At 38.2% G+C, this 19,511-nt stretch overlaps 3 protein-coding genes and 1 non-coding gene across 8 annotated transcripts; 1 reads left to right on the forward strand and 3 right to left on the reverse strand.

Annotated features, from left to right (window-relative positions):
* The first annotated feature begins 2,868 nt into the window (after positions 1–2,868).
* On the forward strand, positions 2,869–2,942 carry Trnai-aau. The gene has a single exon. It is a non-coding gene; the product is annotated as a tRNA-Ile (tRNA).
* A 5,026-nt stretch (positions 2,943–7,968) lies between these two features.
* Positions 7,969–9,387, reverse strand: LOC107036721. 3 transcript variants are annotated; one of them, XM_029126013.1, is made up of 4 exons: positions 8,955–9,387; positions 8,429–8,859; positions 8,107–8,373; positions 7,969–8,028 (listed from the first exon to the last, which is right to left on the reverse strand). In XM_029126013.1, the coding sequence occupies exons 1-4, from the start codon at positions 9,385–9,387 to the stop codon at positions 7,969–7,971; spliced, it is 1,191 nt and encodes a 396-aa protein (XP_028981846.1). The 3 variants fall into 3 exon arrangements, with proteins under 3 accessions (XP_028981846.1, XP_028981845.1, XP_028981844.1); XM_029126012.1 differs by having other exon boundaries at positions 8,429–8,855; positions 8,936–9,387; XM_029126011.1 differs by having other exon boundaries at positions 8,934–9,387.
* A 1,984-nt stretch (positions 9,388–11,371) lies between these two features.
* Positions 11,372–13,406, reverse strand: LOC114841131. Of its 2 annotated transcripts, none has more exons than XM_029126017.1 (4): positions 12,959–13,406; positions 11,854–12,290; positions 11,533–11,799; positions 11,372–11,457 (listed from the first exon to the last, which is right to left on the reverse strand). In XM_029126017.1, exons 1-4 carry the CDS (start codon positions 13,404–13,406, stop codon positions 11,398–11,400), a joined length of 1,212 nt encoding a protein of 403 aa, XP_028981850.1. In that variant the 3' UTR covers positions 11,372–11,397. The 2 variants fall into 2 exon arrangements, with proteins under 2 accessions (XP_028981850.1, XP_028981849.1); XM_029126016.1 differs by having other exon boundaries at positions 12,944–13,406.
* Positions 13,407–15,424: 2,018 nt separating this feature from the next.
* On the reverse strand, positions 15,425–17,459 carry LOC114841130. 2 transcript variants are annotated; one of them, XM_029126015.1, is made up of 4 exons: positions 17,012–17,459; positions 15,907–16,343; positions 15,586–15,852; positions 15,425–15,510 (listed from the first exon to the last, which is right to left on the reverse strand). In XM_029126015.1, exons 1-4 carry the CDS (start codon positions 17,457–17,459, stop codon positions 15,451–15,453), a joined length of 1,212 nt encoding a protein of 403 aa, XP_028981848.1. In that variant the 3' UTR covers positions 15,425–15,450. The 2 variants fall into 2 exon arrangements, with proteins under 2 accessions (XP_028981848.1, XP_028981847.1); XM_029126014.1 differs by having other exon boundaries at positions 16,997–17,459.
* Between the last annotated feature and the right edge of the window lie 2,052 nt (positions 17,460–19,511).

Consider the following 19,511-nt stretch of genomic DNA (forward strand, 5'->3'; position numbering starts at 1 on the left):
CCCCCCCCCCATCTGTGTGACCAAGCGGGTGTGACCGAATATGAAAATACAAATTCATCATTTCAATTGCTTTGAATTGAAGAACAGAAGTCCCAAAAATAATCAGCATCTTTTCTATTATATATATGTGAATATCGGGGAAAATATTTGTAAAAGTTGTAGCTGAGAGTGCCTCCTAAATGCAATCGAATTTCAGATGAAAAAAAAGCAGAACTTCGAACATTTTTTAAGGGAATATATTTCATATACAGATTTGGTGGAATCGCTGGATATTCNGGAATCTTAAATTTCATGACTGTTTCCTCTTGCAACGAAGCCAATGTTACTTTACTGAAACTTACTGATGAAATTTTCATAAAATTACAATTCAGTAGCGAAGTGGTAAAACGGCTTAAGTCGACTTATCTCCCAGTTGAGTTTTTGAAGAATATTTCCGATTCTAAGAGAAATAGCGAAATTTTCGTAATTCCATTTGTTGTAGCTCTCAACCGGCTCTACAAAAAAGGTTATGACAAAAATTTTTCTACCCCCCTTAGATTCCGAGATATTCATTGAAATCTGGCCAATAGTCAAAACTGACTTATACCAAAATTAACTTATACAAAAATATCGTAAACCAAGGAAATCTCGTTAGCAACTAGTGGAAGAATTTTTTTTCCCTGAAGTGAGGGTTTTTTGAAGATGAATGGAAACGGAATAATTTCGGTGTAAATAAGTCTAAAAATTATGAATCCATCCCGTCGTCAAGTAAATACATCACGGGCCAACAAACCCCTGGAAATCATCTAAAAATCCATAAATTCATTCTTAAAACAGAGCCCTCGACCACAAAACAAGTACAGACATTCGGACAAGTCCCAAGGGAACGCCCGGCTGGACCCGTTCATCTCTTGGCCCACCAAAAGGGGGCGCACAGTCTCGCAAGAACCACCAAGTGGGAAAAAGTCGTTGGGCGTGCCCCTTCCGTTACCTTTTCCCTTCACACTGCCGCATATTCGGGAAAATGAGCGAGAAGTAAATTTTGAAAATGGGATTATCCTAATACTGGTAAATACACCGAGAAATTGTACCCTGCCCAAGTCAAGGAACAATCCCCGCACAAACTTGTCAACTCGTTCAAGCGATACAGGCGACCCATTGTCCTTATTGAATATTCCTGCGGTCTCTCGAATCAACTGGCCAGCTTTATATTTTAACAAATGACACGCAATTGTCAGCAATGGCTCGTTGCTCTCACCTTGTAGGCAAGCAAATCCCGGGAGAAACGGGGGATCGAGTGCTGGAGTCATTATGCCGATGGAGGAGTCTGGTCGGTTGTTATTTAGGGCCACCCCTGCAGCTTTGACGGTTTGCTGTCTTCATTGTTGAGCGAAGGCCCACCTGCAGTAACAAGTAAAGGAATAGCTGTAACTTTCGCGGTTAGGCATCGCTAATCTCCTTGCGAAATATTTGAAAATTGGGGAATGGGAGGGTTTTCTGCAGAAAAAAGGCAAGGAGTTGAGAAATTATGATAAAGAAATTTTGTCTGTGGATTTTGTCGTTGATTCCAGGGAAAATTGTTGGAGCTCATTGCTAAATCTTGGAAATAATTGAAATTAAGTAGCCAAGCAGTGAAACGGTTCAAGTCTACTTGGCACTTGAGTTTGCGAGAAATATCTCCGAATCTAAGGGAGATAACGAAATTTTTGTAATAACCTTTTTCGTAGAGCGCATTGTGGGCTATAAAAAAGGTCATAACAGAAGTTTTGCGATCTCCCTTAGATTTCGAGATATTCATCGAAAACTGGCGATAGACGAAATCAAGTTGAACCGTTTGGCCGCTTAGCTACTGAATTTTATGGCCCTTTCGGAGAATTTCTCTAGTATAGCCCCAGAATATTACAGAATAGTACGTGTCCCAATTTGTCCGAATTGCAGAGTTGTGACAACATTGTCTAGGAGGGCAATGGGGTCTAGGAGTATGTATAGAACATTGGGGTCTAGGAGTCTCCCCGGGTTCAAAACCATCTTTAGAGGCATCAGCACGCCATTTCTCGACCCGCTCTTTCATTTGAGCCCAAAAAAACATTCATATCTGGTCTGACATCTCGATCTTTACCATGAGCCACAATTACATTTCGCCAACGCCATCTGTCGGAGCCCCAGTACCACTACCCCCTCCCCCATTCATCAAAATCCTCCATTTCTTCGACTTTCATTCCCTCTCATTCTTCACAATCACCCAAGTTGATGTCAAGTGTCGAACCGTTGATATTTCAAAGAGGACATCATCTCGAAATATGTTGACGTAATCCTCCGTTTCCCTCTTACACACTCATATGTGTTACCAAATGCAGGAATGACATGCAATACACAACGAGTGATCCCTCGTAACGGTTAATCGACCCGATCACCGATATAGATTCACTCTCATGATCTCGAGAATCATACCATTATGATCCACGTTTAGATACGCATTTCAAATTCATTAGTGCACACACAAAGTACTGAGATGATTCCGATTGTCGTATCTTCCCCTTTGACTCCGTTCACGTGATATCGCTCTCAATGAGAACTGATTTCATTCGATTAATCATCACGGGATTGTATCGGGCGGGCCGAGGGGAGATGACGATGAATGTAGATCTGTGTGGCCCTCGACACTATTTATAAAAGCACATCACATTTTCGGACGAATACATATAAATACATAAATAGACCTTTAACGGATTTTCTTTTCTTTTCTTTCAATTCGTTTTTCATTCTCTTTTTGAAATTCGGAAAGGGAAATGTGTTTTTATTTTTACTGTTGCCAAAAATCTGATCTATTCAATCTTATTCTACATTTTTGTGAACTATTTGAGGCTGAAAAAACAGCCACGACATATAGGCTCCTTAGCTCAGTTGGTTAGAGCGTCGTGCTAATAACGCGAAGGTCGTGGGTTCGATCCCCCCAGGAGCCAATTTTTTTTTCCGAAAAACACATTTTTTTCAACTTTAATTATAAATAACATCTTTATTTTATAAATAATAATTATAGATTTCCGAATTGATAGCCAATTTATTTTTCAGAATATTCCAGTTAAAATATCAGTTCTATCAATGATATTATTCGAATATTATTGTAAAGAATTTAATATAATGGATATTAATAGTTTATGTAATTTTTTTCAATCATTTCCCTGGTTGAAATGTCGTAATAATAATATTATTTTCATTCTTGAAGTCAGCTGGCTTGATGTCAGACTAAGAGTTTCATGTGTGCGCACCAGGACGGCTTAATAAACATATTAGACTATCGAAGCCGGATCATGGGATTGCAAGTTCCCCACACTCGGTGTTGGGCTTGCAAGCAGTCCCCGGAAATTCTAACGCATCTTTCGTCGGCTTGTCCGAGATATGCGATCTCGAGTTATATTCATCGACATAACGCGGCATAGAGAGTGCTGTTCTACTACCTGCGACAGTTATGGCATGGACGGAACGTCGGTATTGCCTTATGTTCCAGGAGGTATTGACTCCGTTGTCGTGAATGAGAGGTGTAAAATCTATTGGACTAGAATAGGTCGCCCGCTCTCAGCGCGTCGTCGATAGGTTATTATAAAAAATAAAAATATGGTATGGTTGAACTTTTCTCGGCGAGACGAACAACTTTTGTAGGGGTGAAAAATATTGTTGTCATTTAAAAAAACTGACTTTATGCTCGTAGCATAAACATAAGCAATGGTGGCCTGGATTTCATCAGCATTAAGTTTCCCCCTCCGAATCCTACAACTTGTATTTGAACAAATTTTGCTGTCCTCCCCTTCCTACGAGAGATATTAAGCCGTACTGTTTCAAATGGGACACCCTGTATTACTATTATACAATTGGGATGACAAAAAAACGTTTCAGTGGATTTCTTTATAGTGGAACTTCTCATTTGTGACCATTAGGCATGTTGTTGCAACAAAGCCTGATATCGTCCTCTTCGATTTTGACGACAAAATCATCTATGTCATTGAGTTCTCGGCTCCGTTTGAGCGGAACATCTCAGTAAAAGAGGAGAAGGGGCTCAAGACCTGTTAAAAAAATTATTATTCATTAAATAATATATTTAATACATATATATTTCTATTCGTCATTTATTTCTTTCGTTTGTAAAATATCTAAAAAAATCCTATTCTTGTTCGATTGTATTCTATTCTCTTTAACGTGGTGAGAATGTTTTTAATGCTGCGCATAATCCTTACATATCGATCTCAATAGATCGCCGCTCAGCCCCCACTCAATCTTCCGCCGAAAGCGGGGACTTTTTTTCAACTCCTGATATCACCTCCCGTCACGTCTCTGTTTACACAAGAACCCCGTGTCTACACTTCGGATAAATATACCTGCCTCGGTGAAAGAAGAGGGAAGCCATCCATCCTAGCGAGCTGGACATGTACGATGACATCTACACGGGCCGTATTTAATGGCACTTAGTGCATTTTCACTTTGAGAAATCTTTCAAATCTGGAATTGTTGATGGCTCGCTGTGAAATTCGAGGAAAACTGAGTGGGACGGGCAACAGGATCTCTGGCATTGTCATTTCGCTGGCGATTTCGAGTTGTGGATCGGGATTAATCTGTAGTGATAACGGCACACGCTAGAATTTATCTCTATTAAATTCGTTTTGTCTTTCGTCAGAAAATTTTTTTTCTTGAACTAGCGAAACGAGTGCCTGAAAAACATAAAAAATTATTTCACCTGTTGTTTTATCGAAAATTTTTCCACATATAAATGTGTCTAAAATTCTGATAATCGAAATGAAAACTTCAAAAAACACAATCGGGTGTCACTTCCTAAATTAATTACATTTCAATCTCATGAAGTTATCCGATAGGTCACATTTTTCTGTCTAATGTCTAGAATTAATACATTTTGAAGACACTAGTTACTATATCACGAAATGTTTGCACACGAATGTCAAATACGTCTAAAAGACTCGCGAGATTTTGGTTTTCCCTAGGGCTGGGCGATGTTTTAAAAACCATCGATGTTGTGAATCGATTTTTCTGGAAAAAACAGCGATTATTTTAAAAAATCTATGTTTTTCTCATTACACACAAAAAAAAACAAATTTTTAAAAAGAATTTTTTTAATTCTCGTATTTATTAAAATATATATATATATATATATATATATATATATATATATATATATATATATATTCAAAAAATTCAACCCGAGGAACTTACATTTCAATGATAAGTTCTGCTGGAGAGTTGAATTTTTAATTGAAAAAAATATATTGAATATTTTCCGTGGCTCGATGTTAGCTGCAATAATTGCTAAAAATTTAAATTAAAAAAAGCAATAAACGACTGGACTTGTTCACTCATCATTTATAACACACATACTGTAGAAAATAATGACTTCTGATTGCGGATGAATCATGAATTTGTTAATTCTCAATCAATCAACATTAGTATTCGACAACAAAATGAAAAATTTTGTCAACTTGGTCAGAAACATCGATGTTGGGAAAAAATCGAAAATCTTTTAATCGGCCGTTGAAAACATCGAATGAAAAACATCGATATTGGGGCATGGAAAATCGATGTTTTCGATTGATCGACAAACATCGCCCATCCCTAGTTTTCCCGCGAACCTACCTAGATTAAAAATATCAAAAATGCACTTGTATAGTTCACGCTGCACCCACCTCATAATGAATTTCATATACCCATAATCCCAGTGTTTCCATCAAGCCCCCAATATTATCTCTTCGCACCTCTCGTGAACTGGCTGCTATCAGTGCCAGATCTAAAGCGTTTTCCAAGTTCCCCAAGGCAACATTTGTTTTACTGCCGTCAGGTGTAGTCTATCCAGCGACTAACCACCACAATCGCACTCCTCCGAGAAGCGATGCATGAGAAGAAAACAAAATGAGCTGGTGTATGCTCACATCCACCAGACGATACAGTCCCTCCTGATGGAGTATACAGGCTACCGCGCACGAGGCTAGTTAAGATAGCGATCCTCAGGACGCGAACAATGCCGTAAAGAAGCCGGCCTGGCCCCGGCGAATCGGGCGTTATGGCGAAAACGTGAACGATTAGCGCTGGATCTCGACAGTGTCTTCAGTTGGGAATAGACGTAATACAGTGGTGACTATCGGCATCTCCAACATTCTGGGCTCATCGAGGTCTGGAGATGCATCTGGAGTTCGATCTTACCTTGGCTAGTTCTTCTTATCCAAGAGACAAGGCGATGTGAGTGGCTCCTAATTGCGGATTCATCTCATTAATTTTTTCATTCACATTTCGTTCCTACTACCGTTACGGTTTTACAAGGCTTCCCATTCCGTCCGCCGTTATGCTTTTTCTCCCACTATTCCCATCATATTCATGTGCACCCCATTCGGACGAGTGGCCGGACGATATTGTAGGGTCCTACTGTGTCCAGCGGTCACTGACTAGATGCGCGCAGTAGTTCGCTCCCTCCACGCGTGGCAGCAGCAGTTCCACTCGCGGAGCTACGGCTAGGCGGACACCCATCCAAGTACTATCAAGACTAAATGCTGCTTACTTTGGACGACTGCCGGTGCAGCACGCAACCCGTGTGACCCCGACTGTCGCTCCATCTCATTAATGATTCTGTTAAAGTTGAAAAAAGTCTTGCTAGTGACTTCAACTGATTCCGCCAGTGAATAGTGCAATCCGCACAGTCGACGGGACCCGAATTAGTCATGTGAAAGGTACTCGAGACTTAAAAGCACGGTAGGACAATCGCTCGTCAAACAGCCGTCAAAACATCCCCAAAGAAGCCATAGCGAATCGTCATTCTCACCCGATATTCAACTATTCAATGTCGAAAAAATGAACACACACTCGAGTTATCCGAGGTTTTTTTTCCACTCGTACCCGTTTCTTCCCCATTCCCCCCCCCCCTGACAATGTGCGACCGCAAACAAACAAGTCAACAGATAGGGGGCGCCAATTCACATTCAAGACGAGACAGACTGTCATTTGTCAAGTCTTTTCATGTCTCTCTAATGACACGCACTGCTTTTGGACGGCTTCCTTCTTATATATGCCAACCCAGGGGGCACCTGGCAACTGAAGTTTGACTCTTTATTATTCCCACTCTCTCTTCAGCCATTGCCGCATCTCTTTCTCCCCCGAATCCCCTTTCACCTTGGCCAAGGGGATGCGCGTCAAGCTAGAGCAGAAGAACTGACGGTTAGATATTCGATTTATTAGGATTATGAGGGAAAATATTCCGGGCCATGTGAACCGGAAGTTGGGAAAAGAAAGGCTCTCACTGGGGGCTGAAGATGTGGGAAAAATGATCTATTTCCACTGGTGACGTAGCTTTTCCAGCTTCAATTTATTTTAAAGGATATATCCTATTTACTACAGATGAAAGAAACGTGAAGTTGTTTTATATCGGAATATCTCGAAACTGCCTGACCGCTAATCCTCAATTCTAATTGGTCAATGAGTCACGTGAAGTAGTCGCTGAAAAAATCCCCGGTATGTTCAAATTCTTCAAAAGCCAAACATTTTTTCCCCGTCATATTTTTCATTTTTTCATGTGTGCAGTTTATCTTTATATCTAAACTAATATAAATTGCCTAATTGTTTATCGTGCGGAAAAAATATGGTATTTCTTATTTTTTTCAACTCATAAATTCTTCTTCACTTCCCAAATTTATATTTTTTCATGCCTTGTATTTTTAAGATCGCAATATCTATATATACATATTCAAGGATTTCACATGTATTTGTGCACCTCATTTCATCAACTTCGCTGGTCTAGAGCACCAGTTTTTTTATATGACCACCAGGAACGCACGTACTCGGAGGAAATTATTTAGTGAATTTCAACAACTAGATGCTAATTCATTTTTTCAACAACTAGCTGGTGAAATTTAACAACAAATGAATTAAAATTCAGAAAGATTTTTCAATTTTATTCACCAAATAATTTGCTCCGTCTATCGTGATTCATTTGGACACTTTTTATTTGCCTAATTTGATAGTTATAAGTGTTGAGATGTAAGACATGGCTGTTAGGAAATACTGCAACAAAAAAAGAAAAAACATAATGTCATCACCTCAAAGCCATCAGTACACAATTCAATTGAAACGTGGGTTCACCTCCTTGAAGAGACTCCGGGAGAGTATGAAATACTTCCCCGCAGTGAATTTTAGCGGAAGTCTTGTTTGACGAATGATGAAAATCAAATGTCGTAAAATTCTCGGCTGTTTTGTGATCCACTCAACAGAGTAAGCAGCATCACCAAGAGCATAGCCCGCTTGCTGGCATGTTTCTGCTACTGAGCAGTTGATCAAAAAGGTTGAGGAGGTTGACAGCGTAGAAATTACGAATGTCATCAGGTATGCGTACTCGCCCTTAGCAATTGCCTGGATGGAATAAAGCATTAGAGCATTGCCGTCGTCCATTGATTTAGATTCTCACCTTTGAAAGCTCGAAGCCACTACAAGCCAGGTCAATCACTCCCACAAGCAGTCTCATAAAGAAGACGATATAAAAATAGTTATCAATTCTTTTAACGAAGTCGCAGATTCTGACGTGAGAATCAACGATGCACTTCAAGCAACTGCAGGTCCTCGGGATGTTTTCTCCAAACTGATGATGAGTTTGCCCTCGATACCTTGTGATCCTTTTCGCAAGTATAACTAGTTGTCCGCAAGTATGAATGGTCAAGATTGCGAAGAACGTGTCGATTCCAATCATTGTGACAGTAGATACAATGCGGGCTATCAAGTAACAGATGCTGCTCACAGTGTCAAAGAATGTTCCAGACGGCAGGAACGGATACTTCTTCTTGCCAGTTGACATGTTGTCTCCCCTTATGATTGAAGTGATCAGTGGATTCAAAGATCTGACTAAATCCACCAGTAAGATCCAATTTGAATCCAATAATATTGGATCTAGGATTGAAGTAGTGAGTTTGTTGTACACTTACCGATTAAAGAAACACCTCTCACTGTAATGACAAGCAATGACACCTTTCTTGAATACTCAGCATAGTACTGCATAACTTGTTTGTCCTCCACGTCATGAGTAGTCTCCCAATCATCGCGCATTTCCGCCAGAACAGATCGACGGATGTCTGAATTGAAGCGGAGTAGAAACATGGCGCATATCACATTAACGTAAAACAGGAGCGAACCGATTTGATAGAATAATTGATTCTCATTGACGATGGTGAACAGGCCTAGGAGGCGAGGTAGAGCGGCAAACAGTATCAGTATGGTCACAAAAATGGAAAATCTGATTCTATTAGTTTTTACATGTTCTGTCCAGATGCCACTGGTAGCAAGAAAAAAGCGAGGGATCTGAATCTCTCGATAGTAATCATCATCACTAGACTGATCGAATTTTCTACTCCACATTCGACGGAGCCAGGACATTTTACAGCGACGTTTGTTGTGTCTGAATATGGCAGATTCAGTTTTGGAACTAACGCGTATTCTCAGCATTCGAGCTCTCCAAGACAACACTCGCAAAAATGAATACCTCAGTAGGTGACTAGAGACTTATTTCACAGAATGCTTTAATGTTGTACTCATAACGTCTGTATTGGGTGTTGAATCGATTTCTGCATGTAATGTATCATTTTTCCGGGTAAATATCACTGATGATAGAGAACAAGGGATCATTTCTATGTATATAAAGAACTGCAGCGTGTGTGCAAGGAGCATAGAAATTCACATTCACATTTTACGGTTCTCATGATCGATCGAAAAATAGAAAGGTCAGGGCTATGTTGTCATATTTGTAGTCATGCCATTCTTCGCATAATTACGTCCTTAAAGTAGCTCCACGATGAGTTAAATTTATTGGGTATTTCGTATGCAAACTCTCACCTCTCAGAGTCCTTTTTCCTCTCGTGAATCGCGCCAAAAAGGAAAACGCACAATCGGACAACAATGATACCCACAAATTTCAATAAAATACCAGATGGAAGTTAAGGAGTGAAACATAGTTCGTTATCAAACAAAGTATTTCAGCTCCATATTTTCTTCTATCGCTTTATTTATTCATTATATTTCATGTGAGAATACAATTATTGGGATACAGAACCTTTATTTAATGTTTAAAGTACAACTTTATTGCAGTTCTTTCAATACAATTCAATAATAATCTCAAAGAAAAAGGAAGCTTCTGCATTACAATTCAATAACAAAATAAAATGAAATCACCCTTGAATTTCAATCTAAATTGGTGAAGCACGCGATAATCAAAAATTCCGTGATGAATTGTCCATGTGATCAAAAGCACTGTTGTGAATTTTCCCTGTAATGAGTTATTGTAATGAAATGTGCCGTAACTACACACAACTGTAATGAATAGAGGTAATACCCAAAGATACATCGTCCAGTGAGTTAAATTGCCCTACATATTCACTCGATATCCATCCGATCTTAACTATCTCACTTTTTGTTCTCTCATTCGGGCAAACTCGCTTTTCCTTCTCTACATCCATCGCAATATCCTTCAAAAACTTATCGTCTGTAATATTGAGTCTATAATGAACTCTCATTCTAAAGATCCGACTACACAGTGCCTTCTGAATTTGTCATACCACTTTAACAGTTGTTTCTCTTCAGATCGCAACACAAACAACTCACATAAACTCACAATTTTGCGGTTTCCAGATGTATTTACTTATTGTACTTTATCTCATCAACTTCACTTCAACTTAAGGGGAGACTTCTATGAGTTTTAAAAGTCGTGGGTTATTGGAGTGAGACTTTTCATACGTTGCAGATAGATTATATAGATCTGAAAATGAATAATTAGTGCAAAAAAAAAAATTTTTATTGTTCGTTTGCCCTCCAATTTTTGAGCTACAAAAGATTTTTTTTTTTTCTAAATTTTCGGAAAAACGTGTGGAGCAACAATTACGAGCCAGTTTTTTGGGGATTCGGCTCCTCCACAGCTGATTTTTTTTTTTTTTTCATATTAAAAAATTCACTATTTGTGTAAAAAAAGACAAAAAAAGCAAATTTATCTATGTAAGAAGCGAATTAAAAAAACTAGCTCGTAATTGTTGTTCCACATATTTTTCCAAAAATTTTGAAAAAAAAATCCTCCGTAGCTCAAAAATGGGAGGCCCTGGACTGTTTTTGGCATTTTAAGCGTTTTCGAGCAAACGACCAACGAAAAAAATTGTTTTTTGCACTAATTATTCGTTTTCAGATCTATATAATCGATCTTTAACGTATGAAAAGTCTCATTCCAATAACCCACGACTTTGAAAACTCACAGTACTCTCCCTTTAATTGGACAACAATTAAGTGCGAATATGAAATTTCATGATTCTGCATTGGAAATATACATTTTGAGACTGCGGTCGAAATGCAAAATCTTGCGATGAACATCAGAAAGAAAAGTGTACTTTTTCAACTACCGAGAGTTCATTCGGCTAATTTGATAGATATCAGCGTTGAGATATATGATATCGCTGTTATGAAATACTGCAACAGAAATTGAAAAGTTATGTTATCATCTCAATGATATCAACACTCAATTGAATTGAAACATCGGCTCACCTCTTTGAAGAGATTCCGAGAAAGGACAAAATATTTTAATGCAGTGAATTTCAGTGGAGCTCTCGTTTGGTTAATGATGAAAATCAAATTTCGTGAAATTCTCGGGTGTTTTGTCAGCCATTCAGTGGAGTACGCAGCATGACCAAGAGCATAACTCGCTTGTTGACACATTTCTGTCGTCTCACAGTTCAGAAAAAATGTTGAGAAATTTAAAAACGCCGTATTTGTGAATGTCATCAGGAATCCGTAGTCCTTGTTTTTAATTGCCTGGATAGGTTAGAAGATTGAAATATTGTCATTATTTAATATCCTATTTTTTACCTTTGAAACCTCGAATCCAATACAGACGAAGTTGATCATTCCCGCAGAGAGTCTCAGAAAAGTCACAACATGAAAATAGTCATCAATTCTTCTGACGGAGTCGTAGATTTTCACGTGAGCATCAACGATGCACTTTAAACAACTGCACATCCTCGGTATGTCCTCTTCAAAATGATGACGAGTTTGCCTTTCATATGTCGTTATCCTGTTTTTAAGTATAACTAGTCGTCCACAAGTATGCACGGTCAAGACTGTGAAGCATGTGTCGATTCCAAGCGATGCGATATTCGATAACATGTCGCCGATGACGAAAGAGGTGCTTCCTAGAGCATCAACGAATGTACCAGACCGGTGAAATAAAAACTTCATCTTGTTCGTTCCAGCGAGTACGTTTTCTCCCCTTATGAATGCACTGACGATTAGGTTGAACCACCCGCCTGAATCCACCAATAAGATTGAAGTGTGAAATGGAGAGTTTGTTATATAGGGTGTCCCAAAATTGATGTGACAAATCGTGAGGGTAGCTCGGGGAATTATTTGGAGACGAAAACTCCAATGAAAGTTTTGTCTCCGGCGGTTCGTTAAGGAGTTATTCATCAGCAAAGCACAAATCCACCGCTAATCACCCTCTTTTTGAAAATTCATATCTCCTCTCTCACTTCGACTGGAGGAATGAAAATTATGGCAATCGATTGGGCATTTAATGCACAATGATCTGAAAAAAACTGTTCTTCTATCATCATACGCGGTTGAGAAAACCTGTAATGAATTTCAACGCGGCGTCAGAGTCATTTGGTTCCTAAACGCAATAGGACTCTAAAAATCAGAGTCAACGTAAAAAATTCATATCTCCACTCTCATTCAATATCAAGAAATGAAATTGATGAGAATCGATTGTACATTCAATGCCATCATCCCTCCGGCTTAAATGGGAAAAGGGGTATGATCTCTCTAGCGGGGAAGAGCGTTTGATTGACTATCGTTTTTTCTTGACAACTTATAAACAAAGCGTCGGAGAGAAAAATTTCATTAGAGTTTTCGTCTCCAAATAACCCCCCTGAGCTAATCTCACGATATGTCGGTTTGGGACACCCTGCAGACTTACCAAACACGGTGTAAACTTTCAATGCAATGAAAATGAATGATATTTTTCTCGAACATTCAGCATAGTGACGCATAACTTGTTTGTCCTCCACAGAATGAATAGTCTCCCAATTATCCCGCATCTCCTCCAAAATAGATCCACGAAGTTGTGAATTGAAATGGAGTAAAAACATACAGCTGATCAGATAATAGTAAAACATGACTAAACCGATTTGAAAGAATAATTGATTCTCATTGACGGTGGTGAGCATATGCACGAGTTCAGGTAGAGCAGCAAACAGAATCACGATGGTCACAGATATGAAAAATCTGATTCTATTAGTGTTACCACGTTCTGACCAGACACCACTGATACCGAGACAAAAGCGAGGGATCTGAATTTCTCGATAGTAATCATCATCACTAGACTGATTGAATTCTCTACTCCACATTCGACGGAGCCAGGACATTTTACAGCGACTTTCGTTGTGTCTGGATATGACAGGTTCAGTTTTGGAACTAACGCATATTCTCGACATTGAAGCTCTCCAAGGCAACACGGGCAAACATGAATAACTCAGTAGGTGACTAGAGACCTATTTCACAGAATGGTTTAATGTTGCACTCATAACGTCTGTATTGGGTGTTGAATTGATTTCTCCATGTTATGTATCATTTTTCCGGATAAATATCACTGATGATAGAGAACAAGAGATCATTTCTATATATATAAAGAACTGCAGCGTGTGTGCAAGGAGCATAGAAATTCACATTCACATTTTACGGTTCTCATGATCGATCGAAAAATAGAAAGGTCAGGGCTATGTTGTCATATTTGTAGTCATCCCATTCTTCGCATAATGACGTCTTTAACCTAAAGTAGCTCCACGATGAGTTAAACTAATTGGGTATTTCGTGTGCAAACCTCTCACCTCTCAGAGTCCTTTTGCCTCTCGCGAACCGCGCCAAAAAAGAAAACGCACAATGGGACAACAATGATACCCAAAAATTTCAATAAAATACCAGATGGAAGTTAAGGAGTGAAACATAATTCGTTATCAAACAAAGTATTTCAGCTCCATATTTTCTTCTATCGCTTTATTTATTCATTATATTTCATGTGAGAATACAATCATTGGGATACAGAACCTTTATTTAATGTTTAAAGTACAACTTTATTGCAGTTCTTTCAATACAATTCAATAATAATCTCAAAGAAAAAGGAAGCTTCTGCATTACAATTCAATAACAAAATAAAATGAAATCACCCTTGAATTTAAATCTAAATTGGTGAAGCACGCGATAATCAAAAATTCCGTGATGAATTGTCCATGTGATCAAAAGCACTGTCGTGAATTTTCCCTGTAATGAGTTATTGTAATGAAATGTGCCGTAACTACACACAACTGTAATGAATAGAGGTAATACCCAAAGATACATCGTCCAGTGAGCTAAATTGCCCTACATCTTCACTCGATATCCATCCGATCTTAACTATCTCACTTTTTGTTCTCTCATTCGGGCAAACTCGCTTTTCCTTCTCTACATCCATCGCAACATCCTTCAAAAACTTATCGTCTGTAATATTGAGTCTATAATGAACTCTCATTCTAAAGATCCCACTACACAGTGCCTTCTGAATTTGTCATACCACTTTAACAGTTGTCTCTTCAGATCGCAACACAAACAACTCATAAACTCACAATTTTGCGGTTTCCAGATGTATTTATTTATTGTACTTTATCTCATCATCTTCACTTCAACTTAAGGGGAGACTTGTATGAGTTTTAAAAGTCGTGGGTTATTGGAGTGAGACTTTTCATACGTTGCATAGATTATATAGATGTGAAAACGAATAATTAGTGCAAAAAAAAAATTTTTATTGTTCGTTTGCCCGAAAATGCTTAAAATGCTAAAAACAGTCCAGGGCCTACAATTTTTGAGCTACGAAAGATTTTTTTTTTTTCAAAATTTTCGGAAAAACGTATGGAACAACAATTACGAGCCAGTTTTTTGGGGATTCGGCTCCTCCACAGCTGATTTTTTTTTTTTTTTCATATTAAAAAATTCACTATTTGTGTAAAAAAAGACAAAAAAAGCAAATTTATCTATGTAAGAAGCGAATTAAAAAAACTAGCTCGTAATTGTTGTTCCACATATTTTTCCAAAAATTTTGAAAAAAAAATCCTCCGTAGCTCAAAAATGGGAGGCCCTGGACTGTTTTTGGCATTTTAAGCGTTTTCGAGCAAACGACCAACGAAAAAAATTGTTTTTTGCACTAATTATTCGTTTTCAGATCTATATAATCGATCTTTAACGTATGAAAAGTCTCATTCCAATAACCCACGACTTTGAAAACTCACAGTACTCTCCCTTTAATTGGACAACAATTAAGTGCGAATATGAAATTTCATGATTCTGCATTGGAAATATACATTTTGAGACTGCGGTCGAAATGCAAAATCTTGCGATGAACATCAGAAAGAAAAGTGTACTTTTTCAACTACCGAGAGTTCATTCGGCTAATTTGATAGATATCAGCGTTGAGATATATGATATCGCTGTTATGAAATACTGCAACAGAAATTGAAAAGTTATGTTATCATCTCAATGATATCAACACTCAATTGAATTGAAACATCGGCTCACCTCTTTGAAGAGATTCCGAGAAAGGACAAAATATTTTAATGCAGTGAATTTCAGTGGAGCTCTCGTTTGGTTAATGATGAAAATCAAATTTCGTGAAATTCTCGGGTGTTTTGTCAGCCATTCAGTGGAGTACGCAGCATGACCAAGAGCATAACTCGCTTGTTGACACATTTCTGTCGTCTCACAGTTCAGAAAAAATGTTGAGAAATTTAAAAACGCCGTATTTGTGAATGTCATCAGGAATCCGTAGTCCTTGTTTTTAACTGCCTGGATAGGTTAGAAGATTGAAATATTGTCATTATTTAATATCCTATTTTTTACCTTTGAAACCTCGAATCCAATACAGACGAAGTTGATCATTCCCGCAGAGAGTCTCAGAAAAGTCACAACATGAAAATAGTCATCAATTCTTCTGACGGAGTCGTAGATTTTCACGTGAGCATCAACGATGCACTTTAAACAACTGCACATCCTCGGTATGTCCTCTTCAAAATGATGACGAGTTTGCCTTTCATATGTCGTTATCCTGTTTTTAAGTATAACTAGTCGTCCACAAGTATGCACGGTCAAGACTGTGAAGCATGTGTCGATTCCAAGCGATGCGATATTCGATAACATGTCGCCGATGACGAAAGAGGTGCTTCCTAGAGCATCAACGAATGTACCAGACCGGTGAAATAAAAACTTCATCTTGTTCGTTCCAGCGAGTACGTTTTCTCCCCTTATGAATGCACTGACGATTAGGTTGAACCACCCGCCTGAATCCACCAATAAGATTGAAGTGTGAAATGGAGAGTTTGTTATATAGGGTGTCCCAAAATTGATGTGACAAATCGTGAGGGTAGCTCGGGGAATTATTTGGAGACGAAAACTCCAATGAAAGTTTTGTCTCCGGCGGTTCGTTAAGGAGTTATTCATCAGCAAAGCACAAATCCACCGCTAATCACCCTCTTTTTGAAAATTCATATCTCCTCTCTCACTTCGACTGGAGGAATGAAAATTATGGCAATCGATTGGGCATTTAATGCACAATGATCTGAAAAAAACTGTTCTTCTATCATCATACGCGGTTGAGAAAACCTGTAATGAATTTCAACGCGGCGTCAGAGTCATTTGGTTCCTAAACGCAATAGGACTCTAAAAATCAGAGTCAACGTAAAAAATTCATATCTCCACTCTCATTCAATATCAAGAAATGAAATTGATGAGAATCGATTGTACATTCAATGCCATCATCCCTCCGGCTTAAATGGGAAAAGGGGTATGATCTCTCTAGCGGGGAAGAGCGTTTGATTGACTATCGTTTTTTCTTGACAACTTATAAACAAAGCGTCGGAGAGAAAAATTTCATTAGAGTTTTCGTCTCCAAATAACCCCCCTGAGCTAATCTCACGATATGTCGGTTTGGGACACCCTGCAGACTTACCAAACACGGTGTAAACTTTCAATGCAATGAAAATGAATGATATTTTTCTCGAACATTCAGCATAGTGACGCATAACTTGTTTGTCCTCCACAGAATGAATAGTCTCCCAATTATCCCGCATCTCCTCCAAAATAGATCCACGAAGTTGTGAATTGAAATGGAGTAAAAACATACAGCTGATCAGATAATAGTAAAACATGACTAAACCGATTTGAAAGAATAATTGATTCTCATTGACGGTGGTGAGCATATCCACGAGGTTAGGTAGAGCAGCAAACAGAATCACGGTGGTCACAGATATGAAAAATCTGATTCTATTAGTGTTACCACGTTCTGACCAGACACCAGTGATACCAAGACAAAAGCGAGGGATCTGAATTTCTCGATAGTAATCATCATCACTAGACTGATTGAATTTTCTACTCCACATTCGACGGAGCCAGGACATTTTACAGCGACTTTTGTTGTGTCTGGATATGACAGGTTCAGTTTTGGAACTAACGCATATTCTCGACATTGAAGCTCTCCAAGGCAACACGGGCAAACATGAATAACTCGCGAAGGTGACTCTAGAGACCTATTTCACAGCAGGTCAGGGCTATGTTTTCATATTTGTAGTCATGCCATTCTTCGCGATATTACGTCCTTAATTTAAAGTAGCTCCAGGATGATTTAAACTTATTGGGTATTTCCTCTGCAAACTATCACCTCTCCGAGTTCTTTTTCCTCTCGTGAATCGCGTCAAGTGCTGATGAAGCATTTCATCACTCTTGCTCTCCATTATTTTTGGAATTATTGAGGACAGGTGATGAAAATGTTTCACCATTATTTGGTTTTATTTTGCATTATGCCTATTGGTGTATCATTGTTTATTTTTTTAAAATTATATTTATTACATAAAAATTCTGGACATCACAGTCTCCGCTCAAAATTATTTTCCAGTTCAATTTGAAAACAATTTTGAGGAATTAAAATTTATCGTTTTGAATTATTATGCATCAATTTTATTTCGGTATTCTTCTGATGCTGATTAAGCTATTTGATCGCACGCCGGGCGGTGACCGTGAGCGGTAAAGTGCTGACAGTGAAATTTTTGTGAACTCGGTTTGCATTGTATTTCCGATTCTGTCAGTTTTCTTCATTCGCTTGGTGAAGTGTGCTTGTGTTTGACAAACAATATAGTGTCCTAAATAGTGTTCTATTATGATTATTTTCTTCTTTTGTTTCATTTGTGTGGTGAAGATTTAAAATTGATAAGGTGAGTGTTTATGGATATTTTCGCTCGCTGGTATATTTTTGTTTACTCCTTTTTAACGTCTATTTTCTGTGTTTCACATATATATAGTGATTCATTTTTGTTTGGTTCATTATATATATATATACATATATATATGTAAACACACACACATGTATGTGTATACACACATATTTTATCTACTTATTTATTATTATGATTATGATTATTATTATTTTTTAAAATTCATTTTTCTAATTTAATTTAATTTGTTATACTTCTTTATTTATTTATCTATTTGTTTATTTATTTTTATGTTTATTTATTTTAATTTCTGGATTTTATGTGGAGATTTCTACGGCGTTATTGGGGAGGGGAGTGCGGTGAGGGGCCAGTGCCAGTGCGAGTATCGCGATCTTATGTGGATGGGCATGGAGCATATTCTTCTATTCCTTTTTGTGCGGCATTCGCACCAAGAAGAGTGGGACTGTAGAACTTCTCATATCTATATGCAACTGTGGATACATTCATGTTCTAATTTGTTTGTGCTTTTAATTTGTTATTATTATTGTTATTCATTTTTTTTGTTTAATTGATTTTTTTTTATTTGAATTTTTTTTTTTTTTTCAAATATGACTTTAAACACTTGTAGGTGTATGTATATTTTTGGGATGGTTTTTGGTTGTTTTGAGGGTGAAGGGTTGTTCTAGGAGATTTTGAATTTCGAGGCCCTCGTGACCCTTTATAAAGTCCGGGGTTATGGTCAATTGTCTGGCGTTGATATATTGGTCCATTGTTGAATCTTGTTGGGCCTTCACTAACCAGGTTGTGATCCACAGAAAGAGGAAAGAGTTGAAGACCCGAGTTTGTAGCAAAGATGTCAGACAAGATATGAATGTTTTTTTGGGCTCAAACGAAAGAGCGGGTCGAGAAATGACGTGCTAGGACGTCTAAAGATGGTTTTGAACCAGGGGAGACTCCTAGACCCCAATGTTCTATACATACTCCTAGACCCCATTGTCCTCCTAGACAATGATGTCACAACTCTGCTTTTCAATTGAAAACAGATATCGTCTTTAGAGACATTTGTCATGTTTAGAGGCTCTAGCACGTCATTTCTCGACCCGCTCTTTCATTTGAGCCCAAAAAAACATTCATATCTGGTCTGACATCGCTGCTACAAACTCGGGTCTCAACTCGGGCTTTCAATTGAAAACCCGAGTTGAAGACCCGAGTTTGTAGCAAAGATGTCAGACAAGATATGAA

The sequence above is a fragment of the Diachasma alloeum genome, unplaced genomic scaffold, assembly GCF_001412515.2.
Source record: "Diachasma alloeum isolate Michigan unplaced genomic scaffold, Dall2.0 Dall_scaffold_00211, whole genome shotgun sequence".
NCBI classification, from domain to species: Eukaryota; Metazoa; Arthropoda; class Insecta; order Hymenoptera; family Braconidae; genus Diachasma; species Diachasma alloeum.

What these genes read in the sequence shown, in the direction of transcription:
- LOC107036721 (XM_029126011.1), bottom strand. Translation starts at nt 9,387, where the DNA reads ATGTCCTGGCTCCGTCGAATGTGGAGTAGAAAATTCGATCAGTCTAGT. An exon ending in TGTTTCTTTAATCGGTAAGT is followed by an intron (nt 8,860 to 8,933) that starts GTACAACAAACT and finishes TGGTGGATTTAG; the next exon opens with TCAGATCTTTGAATCCACTG. An exon ending in CCCGGAGTCTCTTCAAGGAG is followed by an intron (nt 8,029 to 8,106) that starts GTGAACCCACGT and finishes TTTTTGTTGCAG; the next exon opens with TATTTCCTAACAGCCATGTC.
- LOC114841131 (XM_029126016.1), bottom strand. Translation starts at nt 13,406, where the DNA reads ATGTCCTGGCTCCGTCGAATGTGGAGTAGAGAATTCAATCAGTCTAGT. An exon ending in TTGGATTCGAGGTTTCAAAG is followed by an intron (nt 11,800 to 11,853) that starts GTAAAAAATAGG and finishes TAACCTATCCAG; the next exon opens with GCAATTAAAAACAAGGACTA. An exon ending in CTCGGAATCTCTTCAAAGAG is followed by an intron (nt 11,458 to 11,532) that starts GTGAGCCGATGT and finishes TTTCTGTTGCAG; the next exon opens with TATTTCATAACAGCGATATC.
- LOC114841130 (XM_029126014.1), bottom strand. Translation starts at nt 17,459, where the DNA reads ATGTCCTGGCTCCGTCGAATGTGGAGTAGAAAATTCAATCAGTCTAGT. An exon ending in GTTTGGTAAGTCTGCAGGGT is followed by an intron (nt 16,344 to 16,996) that starts GTCCCAAACCGA and finishes TGGTGGATTCAG; the next exon opens with GCGGGTGGTTCAACCTAATC. An exon ending in TTGGATTCGAGGTTTCAAAG is followed by an intron (nt 15,853 to 15,906) that starts GTAAAAAATAGG and finishes TAACCTATCCAG; the next exon opens with GCAGTTAAAAACAAGGACTA.